The sequence below is a fragment of the Schistocerca cancellata genome, chromosome 1 (genome assembly GCF_023864275.1).
Source record: "Schistocerca cancellata isolate TAMUIC-IGC-003103 chromosome 1, iqSchCanc2.1, whole genome shotgun sequence".
Taxonomy (NCBI): Eukaryota; Metazoa; Arthropoda; class Insecta; order Orthoptera; family Acrididae; genus Schistocerca; species Schistocerca cancellata.
This window is the reverse complement of record NC_064626.1, coordinates 419,440,647-419,468,198: the sequence shown is the minus strand read 5'-3', so window position 1 is coordinate 419,468,198 and position 27,552 is coordinate 419,440,647. Positions and strand designations below refer to the sequence as shown.

Here is a 27,552-nt window from a genome sequence, read left to right as displayed (position 1 = left end):
ACACTATCTACTAGGTCATTTATATATATTTTGAAAAGCAATGGTCCCATAACACTTCCCTGTGGCACGCCAGAGGTTACTTTAATGTCTGTAGACGTCTCTCCATTGAGAATAACATGCTGTGTTCTGTTTGCTAAAAACTCTTCAATCCAGCCACACAGCTGGTCTGATATTCCGTAAACTCTTACTTTGTTTATCAGGTGACAGTGCGGAAATGTATCGAACGCCTTCCGGAAGTCAAGGAAAATGGCATCTACCTGGAAGCCTGCATCTAATATTTTCTGGGTCTCATGAACAAATAAAGCGAGTTGGGTCTCGCATGATCGCTGTTTCCAAAATCCATGTTGATTCCTACAGAGTAGATTCTGGGTTTCCAGAAATTACATGATACGCGAGCAAAAAACATGTTCTAAAATTCTACAACAGATCGATGTCAGATAGTTTTGCGCATCTGCTTTTCGACCCTTCTTTAAAACTGGGACTACCTGTGCTCTTTTCCAATCATTTGGAACCTTCCGTTCCTCTAGAGACTTGCGGTACACGGCTGTTAGAAGGGGGCAAGTTCTTTCGCGTACTCTATGTAGAATCAAATTGGTATCCCGTTAGGTCCAGTGGACTTTCTTCTGCTGAGTGATTTCAGTTGCTTTTCTATTCCTTGGACACTTATTTCAATGTCACCCATTTTTTCCTTTGTGTGAGGATTTAGAGAAGGAACTGCAGTGCGGTCTTCCTCTGTGAAACAGCTTTGGAAAAAAGTGGTGTTTAGTATTTCAGCTTTATGTGTGTCATCCTCTGTTTCAATGCCATCATCATCCCAGTGTGTCTGGATATGCTGTTTCGAGCCACTTACTGATTTAACGTAAGACAAGAACTTCCTAGTATTTTCTGTCATGTCGGTACATAGAATTTTACTTTCGAATTCACTGAACGCTTCATGCATAGCCCTCCTTATGCTAACTTTGGCATCGTTTAGCTTCTGTTTGTCTGAGAGGTTTGGGCTGTGTTTAAACTTGCAGTTAAGCTCTCTTCACTTTCACAGTAGTTTCCTAACTTTGTTGTTGAACCACGGTGGGTTTTTCCCATCCATCACAATTTTTCTTGGAACGTACCTGTCTAAAACGCATTTTACGATTGGCTGAACTTTTTCCATAAACACTCAACATTGTCAGTGTTGGAACAGAAATTTTCGTTTTGATCTGTTAGGTGGTCTGAAATCTGCCTCCTATTACTCTTGCTAAACAGATAAACCTTCTCCCTTTTTTTATATTCCTATTTACTTCCATATTCATGGATGCTGCAACAGCCTTATGATCACTGATTCCCTGTTCTGCGCTTACAGAGTCAAAAAGTTCAGGTCTGTTTGTTATCAGTAGGTCCAAGATGTTATCTCCACAAGTCGGTTTTCTCTATGAGCCAACAAGCGTTTCAAAATGGTTCTGCAATGTTTATGTGCACTTGTTACCATGGGGATAGTCTAAAGCCAAGCTGAGAATGCCTGTGACGGAGCAGATTGGTTTTCTGCACATGCGCGACACTGTGATGTCATCTGTTTAGTGTGGGCATCCATGCCCTGCCAATTACAGTGCTGGTATACTTACTGTTTAGTGCAAACAATTTCCCAATACCCTTGATGAAGCAGATGTAACACATCCTTTTGCAACACTGTGGGAATAAGCACACACAATTGTCCACTGTCATTTTGAACTAGACTCACACTCTGTTGAACTGAAAGGTTATGCTGACATGCAAAATATTGGCGCACAACTGAGTTCTGGATACTATTCAGTGAACGAGGCCAAGACATGTGAATGTAACGCAACAAAATCTTGAGAGCACGGGCTGCTTCCATGGCCTGTGCTATTTTTTGTAGTGCAACAGAAAAGATTCCAGCAATTCAGAGTCCTGTGCATTAATTTGGCAACAAGATGCAGCAGAATCAGAGTCGTGGCCAATCGGAAGGCGAGACAGGGCGTTTGCATTGCCATTCTTCGCTATAGATCTGTACACAATTTCAAACAGACATTGCGAAAGCAACAAAGCCCAACATTGCAATTTTTGAGCAGTGCACGTAGGCACTGGCTTTGACAGATGAAAGTACTGTAAAGGCTTGTGATCTGCACTAAATAGAACTTGCAAGCAAACAGATAGTAATAGAATTTTGTCACACCACATACAATAGCAGGAGCTGCATTTTCAATCTGCAAATAATTGATTTAAGTTTTAGTTAACAACTTTGAGGCAAAAGCAGTAGGTCTGTCTTGGGCATCAATTCTGTGTGAAAGCACAGCCCCAATTCTGTAGAAAGAAGCATTTACTTGAAAAACTACTGACTTGGCATGGTCAACATGCACTAAAAATGTGTCACTGAGCAAGGCATTTTTGAGTTTTTCAAATGTGTCTTGACACTCTTTGGTCCACACAAAAGGCACATTTTTCAAATGCAAGCGATGCAATGGAGCCGCCATCTGAGCGGCATTTGGTATGAATCAAATGTAGTTTGTCATCTCACCTAGTACTGACTGCAGTTCAGACACATTGCGAGGAACAGGCAGATCATGGTTCACAAGCAAATGAGACTGGAGGGGTTGCACACTGCGACTGTTCATCACGTGACTTAAGTACTGTAGTTCAGTTTGAAAAAAAAGTCACACTTTTCGAGATGACACTTGAGTCCTGCTCCTGACACCACTCGAAGCAGTGATGTGTTCCTTTGGTGTTTGACCTGAGATGACAGTATCATCAAGGTATTTTGAAAAAAAAATGGCACTTTTGCCATCCTCTGTTCGAAAAAAATGGCAGGTGCAGAAGCTTGCCGAAGAGCAAATGTAAATACTTGACGAGTCCTAAATTTATTCACAACAAACACTTACTGTGATTCTTCATCCAATGTAATTTGTAAGTAGGCTTCATGCAAATCTGTCTTAGAAAAGTAATGTCCTGTACCAAGCCTGTCAATGAGTTCCTCAGGGCGAGGTAACATATAAGTGTCAACTACTGTCTGTGGGTTGACTGTAGACCTAAAGTCAACACAAATGCAAATGCAGCTAGGAGGCTTAGGCAAGAAAGTGAGAGGACTTGCCAGTGACTAGCTTGTGTGGGAGCACTTACACCATTATCTTGCATCTTCTTCAATTCACTGGCTACTTTGTTTCTTGAAGCAATTGGAACAGGGCAGGCCCTTAAAAACTTAGGCTGTGCCTTGTCTTTCAGTGTAACAGGTGCTAGAGACTTATTAGCTTTTTCCCATTTCTTCTGAAAATAGTTCAGGAAATTCTTTAAGCAAGCTAGCTACACTGTCTTTAGGTTCAAAAGCAGACACTGAAAATACATTTTCTTGGATGCTAAGTCCAAACAAATCAAAGGCATCTGAACCAAATATGTTCTCACTGTATCTTGATGTCAACATAGTAAAATTCACTATCCTAGTGTGAGATTTGTAAGTGGCAGGCAAACGACACTGTCCAAGCACTGGAATTTCGTGTTTGTTGTAAGCAGTGAGGTGCCATGCACAAGTGGGTTCTTATTCCATCCTTGTCACCACTGTAGAGTCTTGTACCACAAGGAAGCAAGGGCAAGAATGTTGTTATGGGTGGCTGGTATCCTTTTTCTACAACACATGTGGATTAATACGGTTCTTTATTTACTTAACTTGAATAGTGTCCATGTTTTGTGGTACAAGCTCATCAGTAGTAGTCATCTTGCTGACTAATATATCAATAAAACTAGTCCCACTATAGTCACTAATCTGGTTGCTCTGTACTGTCGTAGCCTGTTATGAACCAAACCCACTCACTCTCTCACATATCCAGTTTGCATCTGTCGGTTTATGCACAGATCGGGTTTAGTTCGCCACAGGCTATGGCAGTACATAGCAACCAGATTAGTGACTATAGCAGGACTAGTTTTATTGACTTTACAACAGTCTGCAAGAGGACTATTATTGATGATCTTGTACCACAAAACATGGACTCTATTCAAGTTAAGTAACAGCTTTCTGTTCATGTAAATAAAGAACTGTATTAATCTACATGTACTTTTGTGTTGTAGAAAGAGAATACCGGCCATGATAACAACATCCTCTTCCTTGCTTCCTTGTGACACAAGACTCTCCAGATTTGAACCGTGGACATGTCGAAAGTGTACAGAATACTTATTCAGTGGAAAAAGAAAGGAGGGAGAAGTGATACAAGGTTCATTGACCACTGAAACTACTCACAGTGCTAATTCTTGTGTTCTTCTAAATTTTTACAAAAAATGCTGTTAGCGGTATCATTACTTTGTCTCCATTGAAGGCTTTCACCAGAAAATGGCAGAGAAGGTCTTTCAGTATTGGTATGTACATCTCAGGACCTGTGCCTTCGTGAAACTGTTTTCACTGTATCTCCTCCTACTTCTTGAACTGATGGATCCCAGGTCACCACAAAGAACATGATCTGAATTCTCTGTATGCTCCAGTATCTCCACATGGAGATGTTACCATTTTCTTGGTTTTTGTAACACACATTTTATTTTTTGTTTAATTTGTATAAAATAATGAATGACAAAGTAAAAAAGTACATGCTTTCTCATTTGCATTTGGCTTGTATTTAAGAATATGCATGTTGCACTGAGAGGAGAGTTGTGGATTAGACACTTTGATATATAAAGACTAAGGGACTAAGGGGTAGATGGATACTTTACGAACGAAATAGGCATTGACCAGTGCACAAGCATGTAGAAGTGGTAAATTGGTCAAACTTTGTACAAAATGTTTTTTTCACAGCTAAGACACACACACACACACACACACACACACAGAGAGAGAGAGAGAGAGAGAGAGAGAGAGAGAGAGAGAGAGAGAGCATGCATACGTTTAAAGTTATCTCCTGATTCTGCACTATTACCTGACTGGCTGCAGCTTCAGGCGATAATGGATACATGTGCTTGAAGTTTGTGTATATGTTTTCAGTATTGAAGGTGGACTTGGTCTAAAAGGTAAACAATTTATTGACCCTTTGATTTGCCTATCCATTGTCCATTACCTTCTTTATTTGATGACTAGTGAGCTATCCTCAGAAATTGTAGTCCGTATTGGATTCACCAGAACACACACACACACACACACACACACACACACACACACACACACACACACACACACACACAAACACACACACACACACACACACACCACGTAACAAAAAAAGGTTGAAATATCCAGAAGGGAAGGAGAAAACAAACTGAAACTTCATTGGTTGAGAAGAAGCACATCTTATTTACACTGCCTGACAAAAACAGTGAAGCCCCATAAGGGGACAAAGAAATGGAGTGAAACTAAACTGGTTGAGAGACTGTGTGACATTATTTCTGTGATTACAAAGTTGAGTCAAATTTATAAAGACCTTGGCAGTATGAGCCCACTTATCAGTAGGACATTGCTGCCCTTCTGACCTGGATGCATGTGTTTGGAAAGGGTGTCACAAAGCTGTTGTATCCTCCCCAGAGGCAAGCTGGCACACAATTATTGTAATTAGTCCTTTATATCCTGGGCCAATGTTGATGCCTGAGCTGGTCCTGTACATGATCCATTGGGCACAGATCTGGTCTCTTGCTGGCCGTGAGAGCACCTCAGCATCATGCAGACAGCTCATAGAGACACCTGCTATGTGTTAACGAGGATAGTCCTGTTGAAAAATGGCACCACAATCATATTGCATGAGAGGTAGCACTCTAGGATGCAGGATGTCCTTGATGTGCTTTTGTGCCATACTAGCGGAAACCTCTGTGGTCATCGCTGATGGCTCCCAACACAATAACATCAAGAGTAACACCACTGTATCTCACCAAATCGTTGCACGAATGGGGCCTCTTCCCATATTGTCTTTCTGCTAGCTGATGTCGATCTTCCGGGATAGTGCAGAACCATGATTCATTGCTGAACGCCAAGTAATGCCATTCATCAGCAGTCTGTCTTTTTCTGGTCATGGCACCACTCCAAATGCAGCAATTTGTGTTGTGATTTTAATGGCAGTATATGCATGGGACAGTAGTTTCCTAGTCTGCCTGCTGCTAGTCTCTGACCAACGGTGCATGACAGCACAGAGAATGCTTCTGGAAGTCCGTTACTAGTTCTTGGATGACAGACACATGTGTGAAGGGGTTACGACATGCTTGGTGCACATTATTGTGATCCTTCCTTATGGAGGACAGAAGCAGTCCACAACTGTCACATCCAAATGCCCCATAAATCTGGATATTGCACAATTTGACCAGTTGTCCAAAGCCTGTCACATCCTAATAATGCTGTCTCCCTCCAGTATGAAACATCTCTGTGTCCATCACAGTGATCGCTCAAACTCACACCTCTTTTATGACCCACCGTGTATGGTAACAACACTAAACATGAAGAGCACTAATGCATTCTCATGATCACTCTTACCTTTTGAGTGAATTTCAGCACTATAATCATTTATGTACCCACTAAGGGTGAGTAAATGCACTAAGTTAAATTGACAAATAAAACAATGGGAACTCCAGGTTTAAATATCAGCAATATAAGGAAATGATAGACTGCTGTTCAGCATAAAGATTACATGTTGAGTTACAGACAGACAGAATGACAGGACTGTTACATCTTTAGCTTTTGGCAAAAGCCTTCTTCAGAAAAGGAAATATGCACACACATTTTCATTCACATAAGCAAGCACCCCTCATGTGCACATGACAGCCACCTCTGGCAGCTCTGACTGGAGTGCCATTCCGGCCTGAACAGCTGGAGATTGCAGTTGTGTGTGTGTGTGTGTGTGTGTGTGTGTGAGGTGTGCTTGCTTGTGTGAATAAATGTGTGTGTGTGTGTGTGTGTGTGTGTGTGTGTGTGTGTGTGTGTGTGTTTACTTTTCTAAAGAAAGGTTTATCCAAAAACTAAATGTGTAAAAGTCTTTCATTGTGCCTGTCCGCAACTCAACATATCATCTCTAAGTTAAATTGACATCCGACCATGTCTTCTCAGTCCTTAACTTATGTCAGGCAGTGTGTGTATCTGTAACAAATCATTCTTTACCTGGCACGAAATAAGTGCTGTACTCCACCTCTCCACCCTGGCCTCCCTTTTTTATTTTATTTTATTATTTTTTTAAAGTAAAAATGCACTTATATTACAATGTACTACATGTTTGCTCATTACACTCTGTCCAGTTTTTTCTTCTTCTCTTCAATGAGTAGATTCAATCCATTTAGTGTCATTTTGAACGGGTTGAAAAATACCAGTCTATAGCTGGCATATCCCGTTGGATACCAAGGATTTTCCAGCTATAAATTTCTGTATATATGGAAACAGGAGGAGGTAAAAGGTTGCCAAATCTGATTTAATATAGTAGATGTTCTACAATCCAGCTTTAAAATAATTCACTTTTCATATTGCCAAATCACGTTTGTGTATAAGGTCTGTTGGTCTTATCAAATGTGATACTTTTTCTTTTGTATTCCGGACCTCTTCTCGTGTAGTTTTTATCCACTCACTCCAAATACTTAGTGGTACTCACCAGTTATTGTTTTAACCTTTGCAAGGTAATCAATAAGAAGAATCCCTTTAGTATTCCAGAAACATTAGCTGTAAGCTTTCCTACAGATGAAAAACACCTTTTTTGAAGTAGGACAACTGACTTCCATCAGCTGCTTTGATTGCTGTTCTGTTTCTGGTGGGAAGTGGGCAAACATTCTCTCATCTATATTAACGTATCTTCACATGAAGTTAGTGAGATTGGTTTTAAATTTATTCATTTGTAACAGAGAAATTTGTTATTGTATTTAATTTCGTGAGTGGTTGACAACTGTAGCTCCAGTTTTTCACAAAGCTTTCACATAGTTATGTCTTGTTGTAAAATGTATAATACTATTTAAGTGTTTTCTTCTTTTGTTGTAACTTCAGTGTGTTGTCCACTTCACTTAGTGTGCTTTCTCCCCTCCATTGCTGTGTGAATTAGGTCTTGATTTATGGTATTTTGTCTTGTGACATGCCTATACTGTCAGCTATTTCACATAACTTTAATGGCTAATCGTCCAGCACCTTATTGTGCACTTTCTTTGTGTTTTCATCTGCGGTTGCAGTTTTGGACTGTTTTCATACAGATCATCTTCAAGATAAGTGTGGCCATGTTTGAGTTCAGTTGCCCATTTCTTAAATGTTGGAAATGTAAGTGAGGTGCCTTCAGATGAATTTTCGTTAGTGACAAACTGTCCAAAATTATTAACTTTGTGATAACAAGACATTTTAGTTTATACATTTTGTGGGGCAGCGGAGATAATGATAATGATAATTTAGTAAGTTGGTTGTTATTCAGTTCGCTATCTTTCTCACTCGAGCCTGGCAACTAAATTTATGGTCAGCCAGAAAATGAAGGGAAACATACTGACCTTAGTTTCCAGTCTACATGGCCACATTCTGGTCCAGCCCACTGAAAGAAAAGTTTCTATTCTCCCTCTACTTAGCGGGATCAGGGCCATGATTTTAAATGAAAGTATAAACTTCTATTTAATACTTCTATTGAGTGAAGTTTCTCATGTACAACACTTGGAATTCACAATGTTCAATTGAAAATAAATCTTTATATTCTAACAACACAACTAGCAGTTATGAGGCGACCTCTATGGTATGTTCCTACCAGATTATCTTTTGCTAAAAGTTTGCAATAAGTGTTCAAAATTAATGCTCACCATAAAGTGGAAATAATAGTCGTCACTTGCCAAGCGGATTTGTAATTCTCACGGATGGCACACTAACTGTTACCTTGGCGAATTCCAAGCAATCCAGGATGGTGTACAGTCCTCGCGAGTTCACTATCAATTTTTACCACAAATACGCGATCCATCACAGTCCACCTCTGACTTCATCCGAGGCAGAGCGCAATCCGACGTTTAACAGACATGAATCTTACAGTGACTGAGTGCGAAGTGAACCTTACTACTGGCTCTCAGGCTGCATTGATATAGGTGCCGGAGTGGACGGCTAAGGGAACATATGTTGTGTACGGCTTTCTGCGTACTGCAGCAGCCTCCGAACGAAAGTTATTTGAAAGCATAGAAAAAGTTTCAGCTCGCTTGAATGAAAATTTTGCCTTCTAGAGTTTTATACTGGAACTAACGGTAGATCGTTACCTCTAGACCATACCTTTACTAGAACTTGTATTGGCTATTATTAATACTACAACTCTAAAATTTAGTATAGCTCTATTAACTGGTAGGTTTTATCATCAGCTTAAAAAAAAATTATCATTAAAATTACAGGTACTTAATTTACTACAATTGAGTATATTTTAGTTACAAAATTGGTTTTTACTTAATTATTGAAAAACTGTAAGAGTTAGTTCAATGAGGTCTCTCAGTTATGATTTTTAGGGTGAACCAAAATTTTTACATTTTTAAGTCCAATATTTAGCACCTTTGATTTTTCCTAAAATGTAGATTCCGGTGTTAATGTTTTGTTGTATGGGCTTCAAAATTGCACCACTTATTTATAAGCTCTATATGCACATTCTGACCAAATTATGGCTTTCTAGCTTTGTTATTTAGTGCACTTATCTTTCTCTTAAAATGGCCATTTTACGTAAACTATTAAGTCTAGGTACATAGAACTTTATATTTGGAACATTATTATTCTAAACTATATTTTAACAAGGTTTTCAATGTAAATTTTGATTTTTAATTTCATACTTAATTGTGGTGCAATACTTACACGCTGCACACAATGCGTTAAGGTGATGTGGCGCTACTATCAGTGAACTGGAGTAAGTCCCGGCACACTTGCTTGCCTCTGTATCTCACACACGATACAGTGCTTGCTTTGCTTCAGTTTGACTGCAGAATGCACACTGTTAATTAAGAAAGGGAATAAAGAAACAGAACTTCTGCAGCTTTTATTGCATTCATATAAATATCAACTGTGTGGCAAGCTGAGAACCTTTTACTTTATCATTGTATGTTCTTACCTTAGTGTTGTGCAGATTTGTAATATTCTTCAAATTATGGCCTTCTGTATGTGCGGAGAATAAGTAAATGAAATCGTATTAACTGTGGGTAGTGTGGTCATCATATCTATCTCATGAATGTAATTATTAGTGGCTCTTAAAAATTGTGTGAAACAGTTGTCAAATTTTACCAACCAGTGAGAAATTTGAATTCAATACAGGTGCAACATTAAGACAGTTATAAAACTAAGTAATAATAATGACTGTATAATAGTAGATAACTTTTCATGTGACAGAAGAGGGCTTGATCAACAGACAGGCTCATAGACTGGGTGATAAAATTCTTACTTTTTGAGTATAGTTCTTCAGAGCTCTTTATCTATCCCTGGTCTTCTCTCTCTCTCTCTCTCTCTCTCTCTCTCTCTCTCTCTCCTCTTCTCCACCTCTGTCTCTTCCTTCCATGCTTGTGGCTTGTGTGGAATTATTCCTCATTGGAGAGGCTGATCCACTGAGTTTCCTACGTTTGGTGGTAGCTAGTATGAAACTCTGCCAGGGTTCTTATTGAAAACGTGCATTTTTAGTGGAATTAAAATTCCTCAAGAGTGATGTTGCCCTAATAAGATACTGTGTCCAGATATTGTTGAAGAAATTTCTGGTATTTGTTTGATGCATGTGGTTTTATGAAGAATTTCAAAATATGTGTCCAAATATTGAGCATTTATTTGACATCCTCCACATAAAACCCCCCAGAGAGCAGTGGGGAGCTACCTAACATCCGTTAGTTAAAGCAGTATCATATTGAGTTGCTGCTCATTGTCTAATTTCATTGGCCATGAACAATTTTACATACTGTTTATGTTATATTGACTCTTCATAGTTTTCTTCGTGTGGTTCACTTCTCTTAGAGTTCTTTTCCCTCATCATAGCTGTGTGAACTAGGCCTGGATTTACGTTATCAATTGGATGGCCAGCTGCGTCAACCTCTAGTGCGACTGTTGCGTGAGACAAGAGAAAAATTAGTAGATGCTGTGAAGATGCGTGCTGTTGAAGACCGTTGGCGTCCAACTAACATGCAGAACAAAGCAGGTCTACAGCGTTTCTTGCAGGAAATGTCTGAAATTGGGATTGAGAATCTCGAGTCACAGGTAACAGGTAACTGTGTTTTCTTGCATTCCCTTGAAAGCTATATTTACTTTGTAATCGGGCATATTATATATTAATAAATCAGTTTGTTGTGCTACAAGGGCTGTAAATAAAGTAGTGAAAATGTAGTGCAGACACTCACAGGAGACTCAGCGTGCACAAGTAGGATATGGTAGCAGTCAGCAGGAGTTGTTATTTGATGTGTAGTATGTATTTGAGGGGCATCCAGTTAAGAGAGTAGAGAGCATTGAAATGAAGAGTGTTGATTTCTCTACTCTAAAGTATGTTTTCAAAGGTGGTCAATATTTGTGGATTAAAATCGAGATTGCCCTTGGCAAAAATGCATCAGAATGTTGTCAAGTATTATGTGAAGCCCGCGGTGAGAATGTGTTACGATCACCTTATCATGTCATATGATAACTTACATTATCTTGTCAGAAACACAATGTAAGGCTTTTATTGCAGTTGTGGCATTGTGAGGTTTTGGGACACCCTCCGCTCTCACCAGAGATGAATCATTATGTCTTTGACCTGTTTCCAAAGATGAGCTCTTCTGAGGCCTCCAATTACCTGATGCGGCATTTTTACTCTGCATAGTAGGACACTCAATATTTACAGCCCTTGTATTTTACTGTGTGTTCCCTTTATATCATTGGTTCATTGCCTGTCTGTGTATTATTGCTAAGCTACTGCATGTGAATTATACTTTCTGTTAGATGTACTCTGTTAACCTACATTATTATTTGTCTAATTTTGGCAACAGCCTTGCCAAGCAGTGCAGCACAGAAAAATGAAAATTCAGGGCAAATATGTATAATGTTTGATTATAACACACGTAACTTTTATTATTTCTTTAATACAGTTAAATGGTGCTATTGTAACATGTGCATTATTTAATCTGAATTATATGACACAACTAGTGTATACACCATGGGTAATAAAATTGACCAACTGATGTCACAAAGACATTAAACAGTAGTTTAGAAACCATTGTTTTATTGTGACTGTAACCTGTGGAATGATAAGTTTTGTCAAATGATACCATAGTCAAGCGGAGAAATGCAGTGAACCCGCTGACTGAACTTTTCCCCCCTCCGTCTGTGTGTGTGTGTGGGGGGGGGGGGTTATTATTATTATTATTACATCCTTAAAAATAGTAATATTTTAAATGATTTCTTAGACTTGGGGTCTTTAGTCTCAGGTTCAGATGCAGCCACTACTTAAATTTTGAATAAAAATCATCAGCAAAGGTGGCCGAAGACTTCCAGCATAAGAAGTCACCCTCGTTTAGCTAACAGTCTTGTCAAAGAGAGCAGAGGAGCAGACAGAGATTCAGAGCACTCTGTTGCCCTTGGGATGGGAACTGCCCATAAAAGGTGAAAGAATTGGTAGTGATTAACGGCATGAGGATGCAGAAGACAATACATGGTGTGTATTTGCAGGACCTGTGGCCAGTAATTGAAAAAGTGGTATGATAATCTCTTCATTGGCAAAAGATTCTGGATTAGTCCCCCATTTGGATCTCCGGGATGGGATTGACCAGGGGATGGGATTGACCAGGGGAAGGTGAGAAAGAGATGGAATAATCAGCAAAGGGATAACATTCAACAAGTCAGGACATGGAACACCAGAAAGCTAGAAAATCTGAAATGGGAGATGCAAATGCTCAATCTAGATGTAGTGGGGATCAGTGGAGTAAAATGGAAAAAAGAAAGAAGATAATGATTTCTGGTCAGATAAATATAGGGTAATATCAACAGCAGCAAAAAGTGGTATAAAGGTTGTAGGATTTGTTATGAATATGACAGTAGCGCAGAAAGTGAGTTACTGTGAACAGTTCAATGGTAGGGTTGTTCTCATCAGAGTCGACAACAAACCAATGCCAACAATGAAAGTTCACATATACATGCTGATGTCATAAACAGAAGATGAAGAGAAGGAGAAAGTGCATGAGGATATTTGACAGGTAATTCTTTATGTAAATTGAGATAGAACTCTGATAATCATTAGGGATTTGAATGTGGTTATAGGGGAAGGAATAGAAGAAAATGGGCTTGGCAGCGAGAATATAGAGAGGAGAAAGACTAATTGAGTCCTGCAATTAATTTCAGATGGTATTAACAAATGTTCTGGTCAAGAATCACAAGAGGAAGAGGAGATATATGTGGATAAAACCTGGAGACACAGGAAGATTCCGGTGGATAACATCATGGACATACAGAGATTCCGAAATCAGAAATTGGATTGTGAGGCATACCCAGGATGAGATATAGACTCAGATCACAATTTGGTGAGAGTGGACTGAAGTGCAAGACAGTTGTCTGCAAGAATCAGTGAGGAAGGAAGTAGGATAACGAAGTACTGTAGAATCAAGAGACATGATTAAAGTTCATTACAGATGTGGGTACTGCAATTGGATTACCAGTGTAGGCAGTTCAGCTGAAGAGGAGTGGACATCTCTGTAGAGGGCATTCACAGATGTTGGACACTCAAACATAATTACTAGGATGCTAATTCTGAAGAATGCTTGGGTAAAAGAAGAAAAGAAATACCATACTTCCATTGATTTATGAAAGAAGAAAATGGAAAATGTTCAGGAAAAGACAGAAATATGGCAATGTAAATCACTTAGGAATGAAATTAATAGGAAGTGCAGGGAAACCGAGGTGAAAAGGCTGTAGAAAAAATGCAAAGAAATGGAAAAAGAAATGACCGTCAAGAGAACTGACTCAGCATACAGAAAAGTTGAAACAACCTGTGGCAAAAATAAAAGGAAGGGTGGTCACATTAACTGTGCAACAGGAACTCCACTATTAAATGCAGAGGAGAGAGCGTATAGGTGGAAAGAGCACATTGAAGACCTCTATGAGAGGAGGACTTATCTGGTGATGTGATAGAAGAAGAGATAGAAAAAGAGACAGGAGTCAATAAGCAAAAGATAGGGGATACAGTATTAGAATCAGAATTTACACTGAATAGCCAAAGAATCTGGTACATCTGCCTAACATCATGTAAAACCCCCTCGAGCATGCAGAAATTCCGCAGCATGAAGAGGCATGGACTTGACTAATGTCTGAAGTAGTGCTAGAGGGAATTGACACCAATGATGTCCATTAATCCATAAGAGTATGAGGGGGCGGAGATCTCTTGTGAAAAGCACATTGCAAGGCATCCCAGAGACGTTCAATAATATTCATGCCTGGGGAGTTTAGTGGCCAGCAGAAGCGTTTAAACTCAGATGACCATCCCTGGAGTCACTCTGTAGCAATTCTGGAAGTGTGGAGTGTCGCATTGTCCTGCTGGAATTGCCCAAGTCCATCGGAATACATAATGGATGAGAATGGGTGCAGGTGATCAGACAGGATGCTTACGTATGTGTCAGCTGTCAGAGTCATATCGAGGCATATCAGGGGTCCTATATCACTTCATCTGCGCACACCTCACGCTATTATAGAGCCTCCACCAGCTTGAACAGTCCCCTGCTGACATGTAAAGTCCATGTATTCATGAGGGTGTTTCCCTATCCGTACATGTCCATCCACTCAATACAACTTGAAAAGAGGCTTGTCTGACCATGCAACATGTTTCCAGTCATCAACATTCCAATGTTAGTGTTGACAGGCCCAGGCGAGGTGTAAAGCTTTGTGTCGTGCAGTCATCAGTCTCCTGCTCAGCCGGTTCTTTGCGTGCTATAAACAAGGTGGTGGTTGTCTGCAATCCTGTTGTCATTATTTACTTGACAACACTATTGTCTTAATTCTCAGCATCTTCATTTATGATGGAAAAAGAGGAAATACTGAATTACTGTAATAAGCGTCTTACAGAGTAGGATATTTGACTCTGAGTGATGTGTGGTATGTAGCTTGCAATGGGGAAGGGTAGGTGCAGTACCAATGCCCACATCTTCCCTGATTTCAGCCAGTCTTCTTTTCTTTAAGGTTGTTAATGTGCTTTTGAATTTCTGTGGCCTCTTTGTACATCCTAGCATACAAATGGATGATGTTAAAATCATAGTATTGGAGAGAAGAATGTGTTGGTTTCTTGGTCCCAGTGAATGACCTGCTGCTGCCAGTTTAGGCATGTTTCCCAGATGACAGTTTGTTCTCGTGTCCCTTAAAATGAGTGTTAATGGTTCTTTTTGTAGTTCTCACATACAATTGTCCACAAGCACAAGAGATTTATTTTTATATTCGTGCTGTGGCAAGTGGCAAGCGTAGATCCTTTGCAGTGTTCAAATATTCACATTTTTGTTGTTGGTTGTCAATAGTGCATCCTTTTTATTGCTTTGCTCATGAAATTTGTGATTGTTTTTTTACAAATGTGAGGAAAACTTTTTGTTTAGTTGATTATTTTTCACCAGAAGCTTCATATCTTTTAGGATGTAGGCCCTATTTGTATGTTGGTTAGAGTAGCCATTTTTTTCAAAAAGTTGTTGATAAATGATCAAGCTCTTCCTCCAAGTACTGTGGATCACAGATTGTGTCAGCAACATCCACGAATGTTTTGATCCCTCCTCTTTTCTGTTTGTGACAATGATTGGAATTTATTGAAAATACCTAATTGTGTTAATGGGCTTTCTGTAAATTTTGTGCCCTAAAGTTCTGTTCAATTTTCTAAGTATCTTTACATAAAAAAATGATATTTTGCCTTCTTTTTCTTTCTCTACAGTGGACTTTATAACTAACATCATTAAGAAAATTTAGAAATTCCAAGTGTTCTCTTTATCCATTAGGCCATATAACAAAAGTATCATCAACATATCAAAACCAACAAGAATATTCCTTTTTGACAGTGTGAAGGGCAGATTCTTCAAAAAGTTTTCATACAGAAATTCATTACAGCTATACTGAGTAGGTTCCCCATACCCACACCATTGCTTTGCTCGTAGAATTTTGGTCCCATAAAATAAAAATCACCAAGGACACAAATGCCAGCTGTGAAAGCCTACATTATGTGGTCATATTGGGAAATTATTGTTGTTCATGTTATATGGATGGAGACTGCACATTTAATTATGTAAATATGATGGAATGTAGCATTTGATGGACTAGTGGAGAACTGCTGTTGTTGCTTTTGTGATAAAATGCATAATTTGCAGCTGCATGTTTATGTCAGCTAGCTGATCTATAAATGTTTCATGGTTTGCTATTACTCTGACAAAATTTGATGTAATTTCTGTTTACATAGGTGAGTGCTGGGTTAATTTAACCAGTAGCACTGTAGCGTTCACTAAGCTCTACCTGCCACTACTGGATGACTGCCTGAGGCTGTCCACCCCTGAGCTCCAGCACACTGTAGATGAAGTTTTAGGCGACGTGTTTCAAGCACAGCTCAAACATGTGGAAGCTTCAGTAGCCAGTGACAAGCTCCGTGCTGAGGTATGAGTAGATTTTCTCATATATGTCAGTGCACCTTTATCTGCAATCTTGTTTCTGGAATTTTGACCTTAGATTGTTGCCTGTGAATGTTGTTATGTGTGCATGAGATGTGCTCACTTCTGAAGAAGGCCTTGGCCGAAAGTTAAATGTGTAACAATCTTTTCATTGTCATCTTTACAGTGAGTAGCAATCTCTGATTTTCCTAATATTGTTGTTATTCCAACCTTTAGTTTCCTTTGGTTTATAGGTCGTGTGATGTAGTCACTAGAAAGATAAGAATCCAAGGATGTAAATAAATATTTGGATGTATCACTGGGAACTGCTGTGGTAAGCTGAGTACTACATCTGCCTGTCGGGATACAGGCTTAAACATCAAGTGAGCTTAAGATTTACTGCTCATGTCTAGGGACAGGAAAATTTAACAAAAGTGATAAAGCAAGGAATAACACAGAATTATCGGCTTTAGCAAAACAAAGTGACATCAACAATTTTTATGAGATATTGTGAAATTTGTAATTTTGCCATATACAAATGTAAGTGTCCTCATACCTGTATTTGTAAATGATGATAATTATTGAATGTTAAAACTGCAATTTGACTTCTTATCTTCTCAAGTCTGAGTTTCCTGCATAATCTTAAACTTTCAGTTTGTTTCCTGTGTAACAAAAATAGATGTGGCAATGAAAATAACACAGAATTTGGCAAAAAAAAAAAAAAAAGAAAGAAAAACAGAATTTGGTCAAAACATGGAATTTGGCAGAAAACAATATCGAATTTTACAAAAACATTGAATTTGATCAAACTTTGTAAAAATAAATGACACCGAATATGATAAAATAAACAACACTGAATATGACAAAATAAATGACAGAAAATTAGACAAAAGAACACCAAATGCATGAAAAAAGCCAACACCAAAAATAACATTGAGTTTGACAAAAAAAAGGCCACTGAATTTGGGGTAAAACTAACATCAACTTTCACAGGAAAAATGAGAATTAATTGTGCAAAAACTGATGAATTAAAACAACAAATGTCGAAAAAAACAGGAAACAGAGAGATATTGGAGGGGGGGGGGGGGGGGGGGGGGGAGAAAGAAAGGAAAAGAAATAAAACCAAAAATGGCAAAAAGTAACACTGAATTTGACAAAGAATATAACACCAATTTTGGCATGAAGACTCTGATTTTGTGGAAAAGTAACACAAAATTTGACCAACAAATACCAAAACGTTTGGGGGGGGGGGGGGGGGGGGAGGTGGAAACCCCAAATCTGGCGGAAAATAACCCCAAGTTTGGTAAAAAGAGTCACCAAACATGGCAAAAAATTGCACTATTTGCAAAAAAAAACCCACTGAAAATGCACCAAATCTTGTCAAATAAATATGCCAAATTTTGCAACTAAATATGCCCAATTTGGCAAAAACTAACACCAGATTTGGAAAAAAGCGACCAATTTGTAAAAGTAACAAAGAACCTAGCAAAAAGTGACACCGATATTGGCAAAAAAGAATAACAAATGTGGCAAAAAATAAGAGTGAATTAGGCAAAAAAAATAAATAAATAAATAAAAAAAAATAAAATAAAAAATATGGCATGACAGCCAACATTGTCCTGTCACAATAAAATACAAACTGGACTTATGAACGCGAAAGAGGGATGCCAACAACCTTCATCTGAGTCACAGTATGACAGCATAACAACGACTGAACGTGATCATTTAGTAATTTGTACAAGAGGGACTGGCCATAACCAGTGCAAGACAATATAAAGGTTATTCTGTTCATCTGCCAGGGGCCGCTGGCTTCCTGCCGTGGGTGACTGAGGTGCTGTCGACAGTTTCTGAGCAGGCAAATCCACCTAGTTAATGAGATTTGTAGAGGACATATGAGGCACTTTCTGTAAAGGGGTTTGATCTCAGTGAATGTATATTCCACTTATTTGTCTTCACTATTTTTGGCTGTGTGAGCACAGTAACTGATAAATCAGTGTGTGTGTGTACACCCTGCTACAACCCCCTGTCGGTTACACCTGTCATGTCTTAGAAAGATGCAACCATCTAGATTTACCAAATTTGTGGGAGTACTTGGTTTTAGCCAGGTATCTGAGATAAGTATTAAATGGGTGTCTATTTCTTGATATAAATTACTAAACTTGTCGAGATGAGCTGACTGATATTCTTCATTTGAGGGTGCGACATGGAATTCGGTGCATTCAGCACTATGACTTGTGAGGATGCTGCTGATGGATACTTCTGGCTCTGGGTCAGTGCTGGCAAGGGAACAAACCATAAGAAATGTGCCAGGGAGAGGAAGTGCTGGTTTGTGGAAGTGAAAATGGCAGGTAGCTTCAGGGAGAATGGAGATCTTGTGACCAAGACCAGCAGGGTTTGCAGCAATTGTCAAGTAGCCGAGTGGTGACGGAAAAAGAATCTCGCTAAACGGAGCTAGAATAATCTGTCAACAGTAGTATTAAAAGCAAGATGAATGGGAAAAAAAACAACAGATTGCACCATTGATGGCACTAATGATGAGTATCAATGATGATAAAAGTGGAAGTAAGGCTAAGCTGGTACAATAATTGACAAAGGTTAGTTAAGTCAAGGTCCCATCACTCTATCAATTAAAATCTTGTGTTTTATCTCAACTCGTGTTCAGGTCTTGGTGGCATATCGACAGGAACACTGTCAGTCTGCCTAACCAAATTGATTCTTTACTTTGAACATTTTGATACAGTGAAGCTTCTGTTAGCATTTACTACAGATAACGCTCTCTACTACTTGAACTTGCTATTGTACCCACTCTGCTACTCCACATCATAATAGCCTCAAACTGCCTTCACTCATTTTTTTATTGGTTGCAGCTATCAAATTTTGCATTAGTCTCTGCCTACAGCAAGAATCGTGGTTCCTATAGTTGGGTGTTCCCAATAAAATGACCCCTGGGAGATGAGCTTTAAAGAGCCAACTGGCCCTCCGCTGTCACTTCACTGACTGTCAGAAGTTGGCCAGATGGCCAAACTTTCCCTTTCATGGTGTCCACAAAAATGGTTCAAATGGCTCTGAGCACTATGGGACTCAACTGCTGTGGTCATAAGTCCCCTAGAACTTAGAACTACTTAAACCTAACTAACCTAAGGACATCACACACATCCATGCCCGAGGCAGGATTCGAACCTGCGACCGTAGCGGTCATGCGGTTCCAGACTGTAGCGCCTTTAACCGCTCGGCCACTCCGGCCGGCTATGGTGTCCACATGCCACATCATTGACCATAGGTAACTATTTGCTGTGTAACACTTTCTGTAGACTGCGGCCACCTCCTCCCATTCAATTCTAGGTCTGCAGAACAGCAGTGACAAAATACAAGTCTCAACTTCTTGGAAGAAGTCAAGTTCACATTACTATAATGATAACAACAGTAACAAAAGCTGTTACTGAATTTACTAATAAAATTGCTACTTAAAGAAATGCTACTGCGAGTAATTATGGATCCAGCAACATGCTACTAGAGAGATGTAACTTTTCGAGTGATTGACTGCAACTGCAGTTGTAGGTACTTATATTATCCACGTACTTGAAGCTGCTTTCAAGGCCGTGACATTAGGCAGTGCTCTGTCTGTCTTATCTTACCCCCTGCTCAGAGTTTGATAAGAAAAATGTTTAGATTCTGCAATGTTTTAGTCTTTGGTGGAAGAAAAATCGGAAGTTCAAAAGACTGCTTATGAAAATTATGTTTCCATGAACAATTGGAATCGTTTCTGAACCTGTTTCACATAGTTAATGACTGCTGTTAGATAGTTACCCAGAAACCCTATTCATTTACAGCCCTTTCTGAAATACAGTAGCAATGTCCCATGAAATTGCTGCATATTTATGGCTGGGACTCTCCGTTAAACAGCCTAGGCTTACATGTCGACTTACCTCATGTTTCTAACTGCAGTCCCCCAACCTGACAGCAGGTATCTCGCCAACAATGGCAGCTGGTGATGACCTGCTGGACTGCGTTGTTGGGTGGTGGGATGCGTTGTTGCAGCTCGCTGATGTGTCAGTCGCTGCTTCAGATTGCTGGCCTTGTATCATGCTACATTAACAAGCAACCTTCCTTCATAAAGACACTCGTGGCATTGCTCTGCTCCACTCCTTCCCTGACCAAGGAGCATCCCCATAGTCGGTGTTCAGCCTCCTTGTCATGTTAATATTTTTAACTCTCGCATGACTGAGAAAATCATATATAGCTGGTATTTACAATCTGTGGTTAATACCAACTGTTTTAGTCTTTCTTGATCTTAAATTTAACATTATAAGCACTCATGATTTACTACAAAAAAGTGCTGCTTGAATTTGTCTCATTACTTCTCCACCAATGACAAGCTTCTTGTTTGTTTTCATGTACACTCCCCCCTCCTGCAAAAGCTGCTAAGGTGTCCATATTTATGTTAGTCAGTTAAAAAAATGATCTAGTTATGTATCATAGCCACTACAGTTTGTATACACACATTTCATTATTTATTTTTACCTTTAGTAATCAAGAGAAGGTGCATCACCCTGAGACCGTTTATTTCTATCATTTATCTTTGCTCAACTAATAGTCTGACAAAGTTCTAACTGTGAGTCTCTTTTGATCCAAAGTTTGGAATGACTTTCCTTTTTCCATGTCATCAGTCTTTTATTTTCTGTTTCTTGTATTTATTTATCTCCATTTAAAGAAGAACTTGAGTATTCGTTCTCTCCCTTAGCACTTTACTGGCAACTACATTTACTTATCTCTAGTTCAAGCAATAGAACTAGTAAAGGTCATCACTCATTGTACAGAGGATGAGTTTAATGGTGTATAAGCATGTAATGAAGAAGCTGAACATCAGCCTTGAACTTGTCATTTTCTTTGGAGCACAGCTCGCAGACACATATGCACCCATAAATACATTTTCTGATAACTCTTTGCCATTCCTTGAAGTAGTATACAAGCTGAAAAGCTGAGCTGTTGTTCTTACAACTTGATACTGTGTTCCGTTGGGAATAGTGTGCTACAGAACTGCCTAAACAAATCTTTATTTGCAATGTAGATATTGTAAGAAATGAAAAATGTAGTATACCAGCAGAAAGGTTGAAGGGGAAAGAAGAGAGGTGAAGGAAAAGGACTGGAGAGGTTTAGAAGAAGGGGTAGAGTTTGGAAAATTCACCCAGAACCCCAGGTCAGGGGAGACTTACCGGATGGGGTGAGAAGGAAAGTCATCTACTGCAAGAAGGAGCCACCGGCTCTGAAAGCTTGCACAAATAAAACCTTTTCTATGTGTATGTGCTCCTACCGTTGCTTGATGAGTAGATTTTTTTATCCATCCAATTACATTAGAATGTAATATGAGCTATTTGTAATATGAACTCAAAATAGTCCTACAGGTCTTGTTCAGGAAACAGGGGCTACTAACTACGGTTTCCCAATATGTTTATTCCTTTATGAAATTTGTTGTAAATAATATATGCTTTTTTCAAACGAACATCTCTGCTAGAAATAACAATAATCTCCATTAGGATTTAAAGCCACTTTGTCACAGGAACACACGATTTTCATTACTTTACCAGCAGACGTAAAAAGTTCAGCTACTAAAAAGTTCAGTTTAAGTAGCCAACTCCTCCTACTCCATTAATAAATTTACTGGTACAACCAATTGATGTTGTTGTTGTTGTCTTCAGTCCTGAGACTGGTTTGATGCAGCTCTCCATGCTACTCTATCCTGTGCAAGCTTCTTCATCTCCCAGTACTTACTGCAACCTACATCCTTCTGAATCTGCTTAGTGTATTCATCTCTTGTTCTCCCTCTACGGTTTTTACCCTCCATGCTGTCCTCCAATGCTAAATTTGTGATCCCTTGATGCCTCAAAACATGTCCTACCAACCGGTCCCTTCTTCTTGTCAAGTTGTGCCACAAACTCTTCTTCTCCCCAATTCTGTTCAATACTTCCTCATTAGTTATGTGATCTACCCATCTAATCTTCAGCATTCTTCTGTAGCACCACATTTCAAAAGCTTCTATCGTCCATGTTTCACTTCCATACATGGCTACACTCCATACAAATACTTTCAGAAACGACTTCCTGACACTTAAATCTATACTCGATATAACAAATTTCTTTTCTTCAGAAACACTTTCCTTGCCATTGCCAGTTTATATTTTGTATCCTCTCTACTTCGACCATCATCAGTTATTTTGCTACCCAAATAGAAAAACTCCTTTACCACTTTAAATGCCTCATTTCCTAATCTAATTCCCACAGCATCACCTGACTTAATTCGACTACATTCCATTATCCTTGTTTTGCTTTTGTTGATGTTCATCTTATACCCTCCTTTCAAGACACTGTCCATTCCATTCAACTGCTCTTCCAAGTCCTTTGCTGTCTCTGACAGAATTACAATGTCATTGGCGAACCTCAACGTTTTTTTTTCTTCTCCATGGATTTTAATACGTACTCCAAATTTTTCTTTTGTTTCCTTTACTGCTTGCTCAATATACAGATTGAATAACATCGGGGACAGGCTACAACCCTGTCTCACTCCCTTCCCAACCACTGCTTCCCTTTCATGCCCCTCGACTCTTATAACTGCCATCTGTTTTCTGTACAAATTGTAAATAGACTTTCGCTCCCTGTATTTTACCCCTGCCAACTTTAGAATATGAAAGAGAGTATTCCAGTCAACATTGTTCAAAACTTTCTCTAAGTCTACAAATGCTAGAAACGTAGGTTTGCCTTTCCTTAATCTATTTTCGAGATAAGTCACAGGTTCAGTATTGCCTCACGTGTTCCAACATTTCTGCGGAATCCAAACTGATCTTCCCCGACGTCGGCTTCTACCAGTTTTTCCATTCGTCTGTAAAGAATTCGCGTTAGTATTTTGCAGCTGTGACTTATTAAACTTATAGTTCGGTAATTTTCACATCTGTCAACACCTGCTTTCTTTGGGATTGGAGTTATTATATTCTTCTTGTAGTCTGAGGGTATTTCGCCTGTCTCATACATCTTGCTCACTAGATGGTAGAGTTTTGTCAGGACTGGCTCTCCCAAGGCCGTCCGTAGTTCTAATGGAATGTTGTCTACTCCCGGGGCCTTGTTTTGACTCAGGTCTTTCAGTGCTCTGTCAAACTCTTCATGCAGTATCGTATCTCCCATTTCATCTTCATCTACATCCTCTTCCATTTCCATAATATTGTCCTCAAGTAAATTGCCCTGGTATACACCCACTATAGACTCCTTACACCTTTCTGCTTTCCCTTCTTTGCTTAGAACTGGGTTTCCATCTGAGCTCTTGATATCCATACAAGTGGTTCTCTTCTCTCCAAAGGTCTCTTTAACTTTCCTGTAGGCAGTATGTATCTTACCCCTAGTGAGATAAGCCTCTACATCCTTACATTTGTTCTCTAGCCATCCCTGCTTAGCCATTTTGCACTTCCTGTCGATCTCATTTTTGAGACGTTTGTATTCCTTTTTGCCTGCTCCACTTACTGCATTTTTATATTTTCTCCTTTCATCAATTAAATTCAGTATTTCTTCTGTTACCCAAGGATTTCTACTAGCCCTCGTCTTTTTACCTACTTGATCCTCTACTGCCTTGACTACTTCATCCCTCAGAGCTACCCATTCTTCTTCTACTCTACTTCTTTCCACCATTCCTGTCAATTTTTCCCTTATGCTCTCCCTGAAACTCTGTACAACCTCTGGTTTAGTCAGTTTATCCAGGTCCCATCTCCTTAAATTCCCACCTTTTTGCAGTTTCTTCAGTGTTAATCTACAGTTCATAACCAATAGATTGTGGCCAGAGTCCACATCTGCCCCTGGAAATGTCTTACAATTTAAAATGTGGTTCCTAAATCTCTGTCGTACCATTATATAATCTATCTGATACCTTCTAGTATCTCCAGGATTCTTCCATGTATACAGCCTTCTATTATAATTCTTGAACCAAGTGTTAGCTATGATTAAGTTATGTTCTGTGCAAAATTCTACCAGATGGTTTCCTCTTTCATTTCTCTCCCCCAATCGATATTCACCCATTATGTTTCCTTCTCTCCCTTTTCCTACTCTCGAATTCCAGTCACCCATGACTATTAAATTTTCATCCCCCTTCACTACCTAAATAATTTCTTTTATCTCATCATACATTTCATCTATTTCTTCATCATCTGCAGAGCCAGTTGGCATATAAACTTGAACTACCATAGTAGGCATGGGCTTCGTGTCTATCTTGGCCACAATAATGCGTTCACTATGCTGTTTGTAGTAGCTTACCCGCACTCCTATTTTTTTATTCATTATTAAACCTACTCCTGCATTACCCCTATATAATTTTGTATTTATAACCCTCTATTCACCTGACCAAAAATCTTGTTCCTCCTGCCACCGAACTTCACTAATTCCCACTATTTATAACTTTAACCTATCCATTTCCCTTTTTAAATTTTCTAACCTACCTGCCCAATTAAGGGATCTGACAGTCCACACTCTGATCTGTAGAATGCCAGTTTTCTTTCTCCTGATAATGACATCCTCTTGAGTAGTCCCCGCCCGGAGATCCGAATGGTGGACTATTTTACCTCCGGAATATTTTACCCAAGAAGATGCCATCATCATTTAACCATACAGTAAAGCAACCAGTTGATATATCTGTTATTAATAACATCAGATGTGACTTTTATGGAAAATTTACTTTTGCACATTTTCAGTACAGTATGATGGTGTCTTCTTGGGTAAAATATTCTGGAGGTAAAATTGTCCCCCATTCAGATCTCCGGGTGGGGACTACTCAAGAGGACATCATTATCAGGAGAAAGAAAACTGGCGTTCTATCGATTGGAGCATGGAATGTCAGATCCCTTAATCAGGCAGGTAGGTTAGAAAATTTAAAAAGGGAAATGGATAGGTTAAAGTTAGATATAGTGGGAATTAGTGAAGTTCAGTGGCAGGAGGAACAAGACTTCTGGTCAGGTGAATACGGGGTTATAAATACAAAATCAAATACGGGTAATGCAGGAATAGGTTTAATAATGAATAAAAAAATAGGAGTGCGGGTAAGCTACTACAAACAGCATAGTGAACGCATTATTGTGGCCAAGATAGACACGAAGCCCATGCCTACTATGGTAGTTCAAGTTTATATACCAACTGGCTCTGCAGATGATGAAGAAATTGATGAAATGTATGATGAGATAAAAGAAATTATTTAGGTAGTTTTAAATTGTAAGACATTTCCAGGGGCAGATGTGGACTCTGACCACAATCTATTGGTTATGAACTGTAGATTAAAACTGAAGAAACTGCAAAAAGGTGGGAATTTAAGGAGATGGGACCTGGATAAACTGACTAAACCAGAGGTTGTACAGAGTTTCAGGGAGAGCATAAGGGAAAAATTGACAGGAATGGTGGAAAGAAGTAGAGTAGAAGAAGAATGGGTTGCTCTGAGGGATGAAGTAGTGAAGGCAGCGGAGAATCAAGTAGGTAAAAAGATGAGGGCTAGTAGAAATCCTTGGGTAACAGAAGAAATATTGAATTTAATTGATGAAAGGAGAAAATATAAAATCCTTGGGTAACAGAAGAAATATTGAATTTAATTGATGAAAGGAGAAAATATAAAAATGCAGTAAGTTGAGCAGGCAAAAAGGAATACAAACGTCTCAAAAATGAGATCGACAGGAAGTGCAAAATGGCTAAGCAGGGATGGCTAGAGAACAAATGTAAGGATGTAGAGGCTTATCTCACTAGGGGTAAGATACATACTGCCTACAGGAAAGTTAAAGAGACCTTTGGAGAGAAGAGAACCACTTGTATGAATATCAAGAGCTCAGATGGAAACCCAGTTCTAAGCAAAGAAGGGAAAGCAGAAAGGTGTAAGGAGTATATAGAGGGTCTATACAGGGGCAATGTTCTTGAGGACAACATTATTGAAATGGAAGAGGTTGTAGATGAAGATGAAATGGGAGACATGATACTGCGTGAAGAGTTTGACAGAGCACTGAAAGACCTGAGTCAAAACAAGGCCCCAGGAGTAGACAACATTCCATTAGAACTGCTAATGGCCTTGGGATAGCCAGTCCTGACAAAACTCTACCATCTGGTGACCAAGTTGTATGAGACAGGTGAAATACCCTCAGACTTCAAGAAGAATATAATAATTCCAATCCCAAAGAAAGCAGGTGTTGACAGATGTGAAAATTACCGAACTATCAGTTTAATAAGTCACAGTTGCAAAATACTAACACGAATTCTGTACAGACGAATGGAAAAACTTGAAGATCAGTTTGGATTCCATAGAAATATTGGAACATGTGAGGCAGTACTGACCTTATGACTTATCTTAGAAGAAATATTTAGGAAAGGGAAACCTACATTTCTAGCATTTGTAGACTTAGAGAAAGCTTTTGTCAATGTTGACTGGAATATTCTCTTTCAAATTCTAAAGGTGGCAGGGGTAAAATACAGGGAGCGAAAGACTATTTACAATTTGTACAGAAAGCAAATGGCAGTTATAAAAGTCGAGGGGCATGAAAGGGAAGCAGTGGTTAGGAAGGGAGTGAGACAGGGTTGTAGCCTCTCCTCGATGTTATTCAATCTTTATATTGAGCAAGAAGTAAAGGAAACAAAAGAAAAATTCAGAGTAGGCATTAAAATCCATGGAGAAGAAATAAAAACTTTGAGGTTCGCCAATGACATTGTAATTCTGTCAGAGACAGCAAAGGTCTTGGAAGAGCAGTTGAACATAATGGACAGTGTCTTGAAAGGAAGATATAAGATGAACATCAACAAAAGCAAAATGAGGATAATGGAATGTAGTCGAATTAAGTCGGGTGATGCTGAGGGAATTAGATTAGGAAATGAGACACTTAAAGTAGTAAATGAGTTTTGCTATTTGGGGAGCAATATGACTGATGATGGTCGAAGTAGAGAGGATATAAAATGTAGACTGGCAATGACAAGGAAAGCGTTTCTGAAGAAGAGAGATTTATTAACATCGAATATAGATTTAAGTGTCAGGAAGTAGTTTCTGAAAGTATTTGTATGGAGTGTGGCCTTGTATGTGAAATGTGGATGATAAATAGTTTGG

General features: G+C 39.1%; 1 protein-coding gene across 2 annotated transcripts in view; it reads left to right on the top strand.

The window, feature by feature from the left end:
• Positions 1 to 27,552, top strand: part of LOC126175914 (exocyst complex component 8) — a 91,286-nt gene that overhangs the window by 62,175 nt on the left and 1,559 nt on the right. The window contains exons 11-12 of one of the 2 annotated variants that reach the window (XM_049922986.1): positions 10,868 to 11,093; positions 16,272 to 16,462. In XM_049922986.1, the coding sequence (XP_049778943.1) occupies positions 10,868 to 11,093; positions 16,272 to 16,462 (417 nt within the window). Of the gene's footprint in view, positions 1 to 10,867; positions 11,094 to 16,271; positions 16,463 to 27,552 lie in introns of those variants that run through there. The other variant, XM_049922995.1, reaches the window with a different exon arrangement.